This window comes from Mycteria americana, chromosome 1 (assembly GCF_035582795.1).
Source record: "Mycteria americana isolate JAX WOST 10 ecotype Jacksonville Zoo and Gardens chromosome 1, USCA_MyAme_1.0, whole genome shotgun sequence".
In the NCBI taxonomy this organism is placed as follows: Eukaryota; Metazoa; Chordata; class Aves; order Ciconiiformes; family Ciconiidae; genus Mycteria; species Mycteria americana.
Window position 1 is genome coordinate 200,610,452 of NC_134365.1, and position 14,073 is coordinate 200,624,524.

Genomic DNA, 14,073 nt, shown 5'->3' on the forward strand with positions numbered 1-14,073 from the left:
ACTCACTCTGCTGGGGCTGTATTTTCATGCTGGAGACCAGGAGGAGTTTTCTGTGTTCGTAATGCTATTTCTGCATTCTTTAGCTCCTAAATAAATAGGGAAAATTAATAAAAGATAAGGTTCTGTATGAAGTGTTAAAAAAGAAAAATAGCTATTACTCTACTGCTCATTCATGTAAAATATTTTCTTCATAAATTTAAGTTAACATCGTGATGGAATCTGACCAGAAATTCTTCAAAGAATAGACTGCCAGAAAGTTGGAGAACTGCAAATACCAACAGAAGTTTGGGGAAGGAACAAACAACAGCACATACTGAAAGCACATTGAGCGCTCAGAAGTTGAGAACTAAACTGTCAGAGATACGATCTAATTTCTATTGTACTTCAGAAATCCTGCTACAATTGTTGAGGACTAGGGGAAAAGAAGCAACAGTCAAGTGCAGGGAAGTAACACACCTAACAGAGAAGATATAGAACAAAAAGGATTATTTCACCTTTTAACAAAAATGATTAACTAGTTCAAAAAAATGCCTCTCTTTCTATGGAAGTAATCTTTTTGTGCATGATAATTACACCATACACTTCTGTTTAATACTTTCTAATAACTCTACCACTAAGAATTTCCCAGTGCCTCGTTCTGCGATTATTCTCAATGGCATAATTTACAGAAATATGAGAATATCAGTAACAAGTTTTTGTTTTCACAGAAAACTGTTAGCAAGGTACAACTATAGAGTATTTCCTTTTGGTATCACAAGATATAGAGAAAACATCAACAGTTTTACTTTAGAATAAAATACACGTATTTATATAGCAAGCAGCCTTGACTTGCCAGATGAAATAAAAAGTGGTACGGAACTTAACTTGAAAAGCACTTGCATCAAAACTTGAACTCAAACTGGTTGCGCAGTTAAGATGCACACTGTGGACAGAGTTGTGACTCAAGTTCACTAAATTAATACTAGTGCTAGTTACAATATTTTGGTCCTTGAAATGTTATGGGGTGGTTTTTGTTTGTTTTTTTAAAAGTCAATAGAAGAAAACATACTTGCATTTCTGCTGCTCCAGAGTCCAGCATGTTGTTACAAATACTGAACTGAATATAGCAGCTGAATATATAACTGAAACTGAACTAAAGTGGGCACACATCCCTTCTGTTGCCTTTGCTACATAGGAGCACTCTCCTGAATAAAAGTAATTTTATTGCTGTTGTACTTATCTGAAAACACTGACATCACAGATTTCAGTCTGCCCCAGTAACTTCAAATAGATCAGAAGGGATTCAATTTTTCACTTTGCTTACAGCTGTTTTAGTTTGGACATATGTGTTAACTTGACTGATAAAGAAGGCTAATTATCCTATATGAAATCATCAACATACAAACTCTACATAAGAGAATTTATATTCAATTATACCTGTGCAGTTTCCACTTTCAGCTTGTCAATATTAAGAGTGTTTCTCTGTAATCCACTGGCAACTACAGACAGCAGTTGTTTCAAAGCTTTAATGTCTTCTTGTACTTTAAGCATTGCTTTAGAGGACATTCTACTAATTTCTTCCTGAACTTGTTTTTGTTCTTTCACAAATTTCCTGGGGAAAGGAAAAAGAAGGGGGCGGGAAGGAAAGAAACAGAATATATTGAACCTGAAGTATGCAATTGTTTGCCTATTAGTCACATTATTTAAATAGCTTATTAAATTAATTTTTCCAAAATCAAAGTACTGAACAGTAAAATTACTGTATAGCATAGTATTATCTTAACTCCTAGCATGCTAATACTGTACAGATACCACCAAGAAACCCCCTAAACTTCAATAACAAGTGTTTAAACATGTTATGGTGAACACGTGACAAACTAAGATATAAATCAGTTATTTTATATATGTAATAATATATACCATCTATGTAAAAGTGATTACTACTTTGAACTCACAAATACAGTGACATACAGCCTCTTTGACTAGTCTACAATCTGCCTCCTTCCTGCCTGAGGGAAGGCTCTTTTGCAGTTCTATTGCATATGAGATCCACAATGCACATGCAATATGCACATAAGGTTCAATACTTACTATGCATGTACAACAGGCTTAACACTCCCAGGGAGAGATGGATCAGATTCTAAGAGCATATTTGTTAGGCATGTCTATTTGCATAAATGCATGGAAAAGCGAGGCTGAAAAAAAACCAGCCTAAGACTTCAGCTACCAGAACTATCCGTCTGTGTTGCCAAGGTTAACCTGCTGAAAGGCCTTGGGCTAGTAAGTTATCCTGCATGCAGCCTGCAGTAGGGTATTTTTGTCAAACAGTATCAACAGCATGCAATTCTTTAGCTAATCAACTTCATAAATAAAAAACACTACTTACTGTAGATTTTCTACATCTTGACAGATTACTGGAGGTAGATTTTCATCCTTTAACGCTTTGCTATCTCTACAAGAGACAATGCATGTTTAGACGGTGTTTTAATACTGCCAAACATTTTTGCATGACTACTAAGCATCATGAAAATGTTCAATGACTGATTACACAGTTTTGCACCCATTGCATGTATGCCGCAGCTAGGAATGAATTGGATGAATGCACACAGACACTATGCCAGGGTCCAAGCCTGTGATGTAAGCATTGTACACATTTGCAGAAACCATTTTTCAGACCACGTGATCAGTCTATAGCAGATGGTAGATAAGCTGTAGGCATTGCATTTGATGGGAAAATTGCAATGTTTAAAACGATGAACCACCATTACTAAATTTGCCATATTGCAAAAGTTGGTTATTTATATTTATGCCTTTTTCAAGATCAAACTAGTAGAAAAGCCAACATACTTAGTTTTAGCTGTTTTCTAATAAGACAAGGAATGCAAAGAAAATCTGACACTTACTCTGGTCTTGTTCCTGTTTTGTCACCTAGAAAATAAAAACTGTAGGTCAGAAATAAAGCTTTGAAAAACAAACAAAACAACCTTAATGAGATTTTAGGGAAGAACTAATGAATACAATCTGCTTGATTTCTCTTGATAAGAGGAACAGACTAGGCTCGCCATAAAAGAAAGAAGGTTTTCATTTACCCCCCCCTTCACAGATAAATATCGTTTCAAGAACAATGGTTCAACAGTTGAGGTGCTAATTTCTTGGCACATACAGTAATTCAAAACATCTTGTGTCACTGTACAAGTCACTACAAACGCATAAACTGCAGTTGCATAAGAAATCTGTTCCTGCTTATGCAACCACAACTCACTTAGACCTGCACCCACAAAACATTCAAGTGTTTAAATTCAGCAATAGAAGTCTCCTCTCAAATATGAAGGTAATGAAGGTTTGCCCATTGGATTTCCCTAAGAATTCTGCTATTGCATTAAGTCCAGTAAGGAATGAGGTTTTACAGAACTGAAGATGTTACTGCTTACCTACCACCTACACACTCCAAACTACACATCTGTGGATCAAGATGCCAAATGCCTCTGAGTAATAGAACAGAGCTGAAAACAGTATTGTGCATAACACAGGCCATGACCATTTCCAATTATGGCCAGGGGCAGTAATCGCATCCCATACCATAGCAGTCTGCTAGGAAGAACACTCACTCAGAAAGCCCAAGAAGTGGGCTTCATCTTCAGCTGGATGCAATTCACATCTCACTTCCCTCTCAGCGCCACCAAGGCAGAAAGTAGCTATGCAGCTAGTGCCACCAACATTTTAAGCTGCACCAGCCAGTGCTCCTGCCAGGAGAAGCCACTACTTTTAGAAGCAACATCTACTTAAATTGTCTGCAGACTCTGTCACCCAGTACATTAGAGACTGGAGCCTCACAACCATTCCCTGTGCCTTTTGTTAAGGGAAAAAAAAAATCTACACAAAATGGGTGAGAGTGTGTGTGTGTTTGATAAACCCCAGAATTTAGGACTACTTTCTCAGCTGATAACCTAAAAATTAGGCAGAAAACTAAGTACACTTTGCTTTCTGTCTCCAGCCACTTTTTTTTTGCTGCATGTCAGAACAACAGTTACAAAGTAAAAGATATATATTTGAAATCAGATTTTGCTACTTTCTGGGCAAGTGAATGCTCAATTTTTTACATTCTTTTTAGTAATACATGAGGAAAATATGTAGAAGAACACCACCTTTTCCTGCAGCCATATTTTAAAGAAATACTAGACAGTCAGTGTACAGTCTCCAGAAGCAAAAGCTTTTATAACCAATTCCAGAAGAGAGAACACAGGTGCTAGTCCCTATGCATCCTGGGATTTCTAGGGTGCTTTTCTTTGGTAGCCACATCTCCCTCTTCCTTTTCTTCAGGAAGGAAAAGAAATAAAACTCTCAAAACCATAAAACCACCAGCCTCAAACCTTAACGCAGTTCCTCATATAGCAGTACAATTGCACTGACAGAACTGAGTAGCAGCACACAGGTAGGGATATTTGTCAGGGCTGCTTAAGCCAGCACTATCCGTTATGGGAAACACTCTTAAATTAAAACATAAATGAAAAAAAAAGAAAACTCAGAAAACAGTCTCCTTTGACATTTCCCACTGCTTAGCTAAGGGATCTCTGCTTATCATCCTGACACTGATAGTCCAACTCACCCAGTTCCACTAAGCAACATATGGGGAATTCAGGTACTCATTCAAGTTGCCACTCTAACAGCTGGGCAAAACACTGCTAAGAGATGTCAGACTGAAGCAGATTTTGAGTCTGTGGTTCTCTGGTTCTCATTTTAAGACACTTGTATACTACAAAAGTGTTGTGATATCCTAATATTATAGTAATGGAAATCCCGTAAGAACCTAAGAATCAGAGCTTTTTCATCACTCCCAGTTTCCGTAATAAACTCCAAAAACAATCAACATAATGCAAAGCACTCCAGTTTGGGCAGTCAATATGCCATCTCTTCTACAAGTATGAAGAACTATGTCTCCACAACTTACAGTACTCTGTAAAGATGGTTTCACAGAGTTTCTATAGTTTCTTCTCTTTTAGCTATTGATATACCTAATATAAAATTTGACTCCTGAATGGAATCAAGAGATTAAATTAACAGTATTGATTCCTCAGAGAAAATGCACATTTCAGAATCAGCTTTAGTTAAGCTTACTCTGGAAGTATAAAAGCAAGACAAATTTGTAAGTGTCCATATGTCAATGCTCAATATTCCCTTACTTAAGTACTTTAAAGCTACCACAGAGGTAAAGTTTTTATAACTGGTTTTAAACAACCTGATAAAATGTAGCAGATAGAACTACACACCACCAGAAATACTGCTTTGAAGAATAACAGGTAAAATAGGACATTTTTATTGTGCAGGCTTTCAAAAAAAGAAACCAAGTTTAAGATCTGTTACAACTGGAGAAAGCTGATTTCAAACAAGTACTTTTCATATTGGCAATGCACTACTTAAACATAGCTCTGCTCCCCCCTCTAGTGGCTACTTGACATATAGCTGTTCAGACATCTGCCATGGCTTTTCAGCAAACGGCCCTATGAGTCTTTACTCCCGAAAGGCTAAAGGGTTTAGATCCTGGTTCTCAAGTACGGTATTGGCTCATACTGATTTGAAATACATAAATTTACATTACATTTGCAACCAAAGTCTTGTTCTTCTATACAAGCACAATATCCCAGAATGAAATTAACTGAAATGCCTTGTAAGGGGGGGGGGTGGGGTGGGGGGGGTTAAAGTTGTCAGCTTTAATTCCATACTCCTAACACAACGAACTAGTGTCTTTGCTGTAGTGCTCTGATAATTTTCTCAATAAAAAAAAAGTTATGAATGTTTTAAAATAAACTTACTCTTTTTGTCTGAAGAACTACTAAAATCAATGCCACCAAGACCTTCATTGGCAGTAGTTGAAGGAGCTGCGGTTGTCCCCAGAGTCAAACTCAAAGCATTCTGCCCAAGCCCTACAAGAAACCCAAACAGAATTTCTGCACTGAAAATGTTGATTATTAAAACTTACTTTAAACTAAAAGCACATATAATCTTGCTTACAGTTTCAGTGTCCATTTACAATATCTGGATTTTAAAAAATGCAAAATAAACGGAGAAGAAAACAGATTGCATGAAGTTTCATATAACTGTATGCAACTGTGTCAGGTAATTTCTTCACATTACTAGCTAGCTAATTAGATAGCTAACCTATCATCAGTATCTTAAGTATCTTTCTGTTTCATTTAGAGTTTAAGAGCAGTGTTACCAAGACTACAATACAGCGCAACAAATTTTTCCTCTAGAGCTGAAAAAAAGACAGGAAGCTGTGAAATTAAAATACTAACAGTTAAAGATTTTTATGCAGACCAAAAGCCACCAAAATAAGGAGCTTTCAACTTCTCCACAGTTAAAGGAGATACTTGTAGGTCATTGACCTCTCCCTTTTATGATCAACTTCCTTGAGTCAATTATGGCAGTGACAAAGATTTTCTTATGTTTTCATTTAAAAAAACATGCTAAGTGAACTTAAGAATGAGAAAGAAGCCAATGATTTCAGATTTCATTTTTATTGTCCATGGATAGCAACACTGTTCTTAACTGTAACACTGTTAAAAATTACTTTCACAGTGTTAAGCTTTTATATAAACTAAATCTTACATTATGAGCTTATACAACCACACATTAAATTTCAATGTTTTGAGACAGGAGGAGGAAAAAACTAAAATAACTTTCACCTGTTGCTGCTGTGCTTGTATTCTGGAAGAGTGAGCCTCCTAAACCTGCTAAGGCTCCTCCTAAGGAAAGACCTGTGGAGGCAGTTGTAGTTGGAGCAGTTGTGCCACCCAAATTTAATGTAAAGCCAGTAGTTCCTGCAGAGAAAGCAAACCAGCTTCATGCAGACACTGCATTCAAATACATCCATAGACAATCTGAAGTAACTGAAAGGTCTGAACAGCATCTTTATCATAATTGTATAATAAACTCAATTGTTGTCTTTATTTCCTGCAGGTTTTCCAAACAAAGCCATAGAGACTTTGGAATTGTGTTATTTTGTTCTACAATACCATAATCCTGATTATTCCATATTTACCTGCAACTATACAAAATTTTTTGAGAGTCCCCCAGAACACTAGAGAATCTAGAACCTGGCACAGAATTTATTTTATGGCATAATGCATCTAACAAGTGCTATTGACTTTTTACATTAAAATGCTGAAATGTTAATGTTTTGTGTAAAATATTTTAATGTTTAACATAGGACAGATGATACAAGAACATTTCCTTGGTAGTTTGAGCCGCCTTCTGGAATTAAGCATCCCAGCTTTTGGCAGGACAGGGAAGAATTAAGTAGAGAAAGACCATAGGCATAAAGGGAGAGCACAGAGGGCACAGATAGCTGAGCTCAAATGCAGACTTCCTAAGGTTAAGAAAAATGAACTCCAGTCTTAATTATCATCATGCACAATCCAGTTTAGCTGAGTTAAATATGATGGCAGGTGTGTGCCAGTATGAGAACTACACTGGAAAAACCTTGTTTCCATTACTGGTTAACCATTTCAGGCCATCTGCAAAAGGCAGACATTTTCCAAACTTTTCAGCTGCCCAAGTAGGAAGCTTTCAACCTTCAGTGGGGTTAACAATAACAAAAATAATGATTTTACATGATGAATCAGCTCTTGCTACACTTCTAATGACTTAAGATTATATGCTGCCTATATCACATGGTATGCTGCCCATAAATCTATCTGTATTAGGGTATCCAAATTTAAAACTAGTGAAATCCAATGAACCTTCTTATTAAAGTCCCACAAAATTATGTAAATACTAGAAAAATACAGAGTGTAGAACTGTTTTACCATAAAGTTTTATTGTTAAAAAACCAACCAAACAAAAAACCCAGAAAACCCCCAAAACCCCTAAACATTTTCCTACCTGCTGCAGGAGTCGATGTAAGAGCAGATGATAATGATAGGCCACCCGCTGAGGTAGAAGTAACAGGTAAAGCAAATGGTGTGGCCGAACCTGCAGGTTTGTTGAAACCTAAACTAAAGCCTGTGGTAGCTGCTGATGTGGTGACAGGTGTGCCTAAAAGAAACCCAAAAACAATTACCACTCTTGGAACATTCTGTTTGAGATATAATGCTCAATTCACCTTCTCTTCTGAACAATTCCCATTTAACCATCATGAGTACCATGGCATGCAAGATCACTTGCATCAAGTAAAATATCCCCATAGCACCTGCAGTTAAATTTCAAAGGTTTACATTAATTGCACAGGCATTTTGCCTCCAGAATTCCTAGTGATCCAATGGGCTTTAATCACGGACTGGCAATTATATCTAGTGGCAATCTAAAAAAGCTGAGGGGAAAAAAAAAAAAAAAAAAAAAGGAGAGTTTCCACCAAGAGCATCTAATAGCTGAACCAAATATTGCTAAATGGAGCTATAAACAATACTGCCCAAAACACAGACTAAAAATTCTCAATTGGATGTGCATACCAAAATGAATGCATGTATCCTTTCAATTTGTAAACAAGAAAAATACGTTGAGATGTTATTCCCTCAAACTTTGCTTTTGAACACTTTTAAAGTAAAGCAAATAAAGCTTCCACATCCTGCTGTTTTCATGGTAAGAATACATTTCACATTCTAGAATCCATATTCCAAAGTACGGGAAGAGTGTGTATATACATACACAAACCACAACAGCATGCGTAAGAAACACATACTTGGTATTCTCAGTGGCTGCTGTGTGTCTGTTTTGGATGACATCATTTCATTCAGCTATTGAAAAGAATTAACGTTCATCTGCATAGTACTGACTGCCACATATGATTATGCATCACACAGTCTGTTCCGGGTTAGCTGCTGTGCCTCCCTTCTTCCGCCCATTTTCATTTGCTTCTTTATCCAACACTATTTATTTTCCTATTTATTCACAGTATGGCTTCCTAAGTTCTTGGACTGCAGTCTGTCTTGTACCACATTTGTGATACCTAAACTCAGTTTCTCCTCAGAACTCAGTTGCTGGTGTTTAAAAAGAAAAAAAACAACCCACAAACCCAAACAAACCCCACAGCTACTCACATATTCCTGTATTTCTAACGATAGCTGAAAAATAGTCACTATAGATGCATCAGAGAAACAAAAGTAAAATATTCGCAAGGTCCATTCCCAGTTCAACCCTCTTTATTCTTCTAGAAGAGGTAATTACCAAACACACCTGTTCACACAAAGTTCATTAAGGCAAGAAATTACTTGAAAATGTATTCCACCTCCCCTATGCTAAAGGATGAAACTCATTAGAGGGACATAAATACAAAGTCTAACTTTTCACTATGACCACTGTCACTGTTGTACAGAAATTGAATAATCCTTTAACAACAAGTAACAGTGCCCAGAACTGCAGGGCTCCACTCTGGTTTGCAGCCTTAACATTTGGGCTGCAAAGCAGACTGCAACTAGCAATGGGGAAAAAGCTCACATAGGAGCACTAACTTTCTACAGTACAAGAAAGATCTGTATTTTTTTGCCTGTATAACATTAAAATCCAATTTAGGTCCTTACCTAGTGTCAGTCCCGTAGCAATAGTTGTTGCTGTTCCTGCTTTAAGAATGAAAACAAATAAAACAGAATAAGAATAGTAATTGAAGACCACAGAGCAGTTATGATAGTAAAAAACATGAAACAAAACACTGAAATAATGCAGCATTATGAGACAATATGTAGACTATTATACAAGTTTTTTCTGTAGTATGTTGAAAGCAAAAACACATTAACATAGAAAACAGTATTTGTAAACACCAGCAGCACAAATCAAAGCATAACTGACTTCAAAACCCATCATTTTTCTTTGTAAGAATCTGCTAACAGTGAAGCTGCTGTTAACAGTATAGCAAATTGTTTGAAATTTCAAACAAATGAAGGTAAACAAAAATATGGAAACTAGTAATTCTAGGAAGTATTTTTTTCAGCCATATGGCAGTACATAACATTAGCATGTAAACCAGCAGATTTACAGTATAATCAAGAGGATTAGAGAGTCCAAAGTCATTGTAAAATCCTGTGTCTTCGTTTAGGGTTTCTGCCCCACTGGTAATTTAAAGAGATGAGATTATGATCACAGTGCTATGCCATTTCATATTTTAAAAAACATCTGATTAGAACATCAAAAGAATCATCGAGAACTAAAAGAAAACTACCCCAACGTAGCCAAACACAGTAATACAGGCGTTCAGTCTACTGTTGAATTTGTTTCTAGCAGACTGGTTCTTAGAACTTCCCCTATCTACTCATACAAGTGTACAATAAAAAAATACGACAATTTTGTCTAGCAGTATTGGAGCCAAAGTAAAATTCATTAAGTTATGTCTGCATGATGGCATACCTCCAGTCAGAAAAGTTTTATTCTTTTGCACTCCAATACTCCCCTAAGATTCTGTATGTTCATAGGCTGAATTAGAGACCTAAGAAAATATTAATAAATTTCTTCATGTGTATTGCTAACATTAAAAAACCCAAACAACAAAACCAGAAGTGTTTACTATTGCAGGATTACAAATATCACATTACAAATAGTAACAATCTGGCAATGTTTTAAAATATTTTTCAGATCAAAATATACCTTAATCTTAAATGACAACTTTGAGCTCCTGAATGAAGAGTTAGATTTCTAGAAAACATCAGGATTCAAGTTATGGAACAATTTACACATAGGCCCAGGCACAGTTTTCCAGTAACTGCATTTGTGTTTCTGCAGCATTGGTACTGCATAATTCTCGGTTAATGACCTTTTAAACTGTTCATGAAGCCTTTTTACAAAACTACGTAAGTAATATTCTGTTGAATCACTGTTGATTCAAATTTCTGCTGTATAAGAATTTTTTTCGTACCTGTACTGGTGCCTCCTAGTGTAAAGCCAGTGGTTGATTTTGATCCAAAAAGTCCACTCCCAAAGCCCACTGAAGGAGCTGATGTAGTTGCTGTAGCAGTGGAAGAGCCCAGAGTTCCAAAATTAAGTCCTCCTGTTGAGCTATTACAAAATAAGACTATTAGCAATCATTATTTTTCAAAATAAGAAATCCACACCCCTTATTTCAGTTTCTTTCCCACACCATCATTCATTTTCCCAAACCACACACACCGCAGCTGGACAAGACAGAGTCCAAGCTCACTGCCACCAAACAGAAGAAGGAAGCCTATCTCCCTCTCCTTCTACAGCTCCATAACTCCCACTGCTTCCCTGACACAGACTCCAGCATTTGTTCAACTCCTTGCTGAGCAGATACATCTTGCCAGACCAGTGGGACATTTGAACTTTTCTCTGTTAGCTTATCTCATTAGTTCTGCCTAATTATTCTCCCTGAACTAATGAAATGGGAGATCAAATGCTAGAGGCTGCACAAAGATGACAACAAACCTGCAAAAACATCTTTCCAAAGCAGGTTACAAGTCCAGTTAGATACCTCTGACCAGAAACCTCAACCAATGAAATAAAGTAACATTCTAAAGTGATAAACAGAGACACGTAATCATTCACGTCAACAGCACAACTTTTACCCTATCTTACCACCAAAACACACTGATGCATGAATTCATTTTCTAACCAAAATGCTATCCTTCCCCTCAGGTGCAAACCATAGAGGACCCATGCCTACCATACTTTTTCTGACTGTATACTTGTCAGAAAGTTACAGAAATAAACTTCCAGAGCTATTTTCACAGGTGAAGGGGAAGAAAGAGGAAGGAGAGAATCAGGAATCAGTCATCACCAGGAAAATTAAGCTTTTTTTATTTATTTTGGGTAACTACAAGTTTTAGAAGTCTCATGGCAAATAGAGAACAAGCTTTACATTTAGCAGAGAACACATTAAGTTATTGTACAAAACACAGGGGAATACAATAATCGTGATTATCTCTAACCAATGAAATTACAGGTACTAGCAGTCAGATAAGTCTACGACTTTAAAATTTTTGTTCTTAAATTGACAAACGATCAGGTGAATAATTTATTTGTAGTAACTTCCTGCTCCCATTTGTGAGCCTTTTTAGAAACTAGATAAGTTTTCTCTAACAAACAACATTTTGCACAAGTACAACAGCAGCACTGAAACGAAAAACAATTTAGACTTCAGGGTAACAGTTGTCAAGAAGTATTTTATGTTTCGGGTGTTCAGTATTCTCTCATTGTTCCCTTATCTCCTCTCTCTTTTTGTATAAAGACAGCCTAGGCATAACAAATTAAACACAAAGTAAATCCTTTTAAAAAAAGGGCTATAATTAGCTTTTACATTAAAAGTTTTCAAAACATCTACAAAACTGATCATGGCAAGTCCAGCAAAAGTTGGTTGCAAGTTCAAAATCTAGGTGCGAGTTATTCTTAAATAAGTAATTCAGGAAGCAGAGTGGCCAGGAAGTTTAGGAGGACACAGACCCACTAATTGTCCAACTCCACAGGAGTTGGACTTCAGCTTTCTTTACTCCCAAAATTTCAAAATACCAAACTACAGCACCATGACCTAACTGCTTGTAAACTTAAGTATACAACATGGTGCTTCTCTCACTAGTCAAGAATTTGTGTGTCTGTACTGGAAAAAGATGAGAAAAAATGATTCTTCTGTGAAAATCTTTCTTGTTTCAGCATTCCAGTAGAAGAAAGCTAAGGTGCAAAATATGCAATTCAGCACTATAGGACAAAAAAAACAAAAACACCAAAGAAAATGAAGTGGCATTTTGTTTGTTTGTTTTTTAAGATAAAAAGAAACCAAAATGTAGAAATAAAGCAATGGCAGTGCTCTCACCAGCAGGAGAAACCACGTGCCAGAAGGACTATCTACTCCCCACAGATGGAAGGAAGAGGAGCTCAGGTCACTGAAGTCAGGTCTTAACTCTATTTTTAGAACTAGAACAAAGCATTGCACCTACCTAAAGCATACTATAGAGAACATCAATTAACAAAAAGAAAGAGCGTAAGTACCTGAACAGCTATTGATACAATGCAGGAATTCGGTAAACTGGCATACCACATAGGCTTTGGGCCACCAGAATATAATCTTTAACTGGTCACACTGACGAACAATACTTATGCTTGGGACTACACAATAAAGCCCCTTTTCTCCCAACACCTGGCAATACTGTCTTAGACCCAGCTCAGAAAAAGAACAGCTTCTTCTTATAATCTCAAACATGTTCTCAAGCAAACCATCCCACAGGGATGCTCAAGATTCTTTCACCAATCATCCAGCAGTAAAAAGGCCTCTTCCTCTGTTATACTTCTTGACCAATAGCCCTGAAGACTCATCCTGCTTGTAAGAATACATGCATAAAAATGCAGAGTACCATACCGCTATTAATTAGCGCCTGTTAAACTTTTACTTAGTATTTTAAGAGATTAAAAAGCCAGCTAGAACAGCAAAAAAAAACCCACAAACATAAAAATATTTAAGTTCAATAGGCAGTTTTTAACACGTGCAGATCAACAGGACAAAAGAGTTTCCTTTGTTTCAGGCAGTACATTTAGGAGAATGTTTTTGAATACACAAATCTTATTTTAACTTGCTCATTTTAATCACAGGAAACCTGCATTAAACAGGCACAAAGCAAAAGAAACTTAAGTTCTCTACCAACTCCATATAAGCTTCACTGGGGGGGGAGGGGGGGGGACGGACACAAAAACAAAAAACCCACACACAACCAAAAAACCCAAGCACTAGTAACACAAGAACATCATCAATTTGTCATGACCACAAAATTAAGAGTATTAGAAGAGAATATAATGACTATATAAAAGAACAGACTGTCATATGGGCTTCCAAAAAGCAATACTGCCATTTAATCCAGAGATACTCTTTCGGATCCAGATGTTCAGTTCCCTTCCCCTCACACTGCTAATCCCTGACCATTCTGACAGATAAGTATTTTCAAATATACCTGCTTCAGGTGAAGTTCCCTTAAGTAGCTTCACCCTGCCCATTTAGCTTACACTACAGTAATCAATTTTGCCTGATGAGATTTAGGAAAAACTCTTGATACAAAGGTCCACTACAACAGCCCTAATCTTCAACAGAGGCATAATAGCAAGCAGGTCAGAAAAAACAATCTCTGCTAGTACAGCTGTGTCTAAAGAAAGGAAAAAAGGGAAAAAAAC

The 14,073-nt window shown here is 36.7% G+C and overlaps 1 protein-coding gene across 3 annotated transcripts in view; it reads right to left on the minus strand.

Annotated features, from left to right (window-relative positions):
- The window catches only part of NUP58 (nucleoporin 58), a 38,514-nt gene that overhangs the window by 23,316 nt on the left and 1,125 nt on the right, over positions 1-14,073 (minus strand). For 2 of the 3 annotated variants that reach the window (XR_012773806.1, XM_075490879.1), the window contains exons 2-10: positions 10,820-10,959; positions 9,495-9,533; positions 7,861-8,013; positions 6,663-6,797; positions 5,790-5,900; positions 2,883-2,907; positions 2,366-2,431; positions 1,417-1,591; positions 7-86 (exon numbers count right to left, since the gene is read on the minus strand). Coding sequence is in view for 2 of the 3 variants with exons in the window: in XM_075490879.1 (XP_075346994.1) it covers positions 7-86; positions 1,417-1,591; positions 2,366-2,431; positions 2,883-2,907; positions 5,790-5,900; positions 6,663-6,797; positions 7,861-8,013; positions 9,495-9,533; positions 10,820-10,959 (924 nt within the window). In the remaining variant the exon portion in view is untranslated. The remainder of the gene's footprint in view (positions 1-6; positions 87-1,416; positions 1,592-2,365; positions 2,432-2,882; positions 2,908-5,789; positions 5,901-6,662; positions 6,798-7,860; positions 8,014-9,494; positions 9,534-10,819; positions 10,960-14,073) is intronic. The other variant, XM_075490880.1, reaches the window with a different exon arrangement.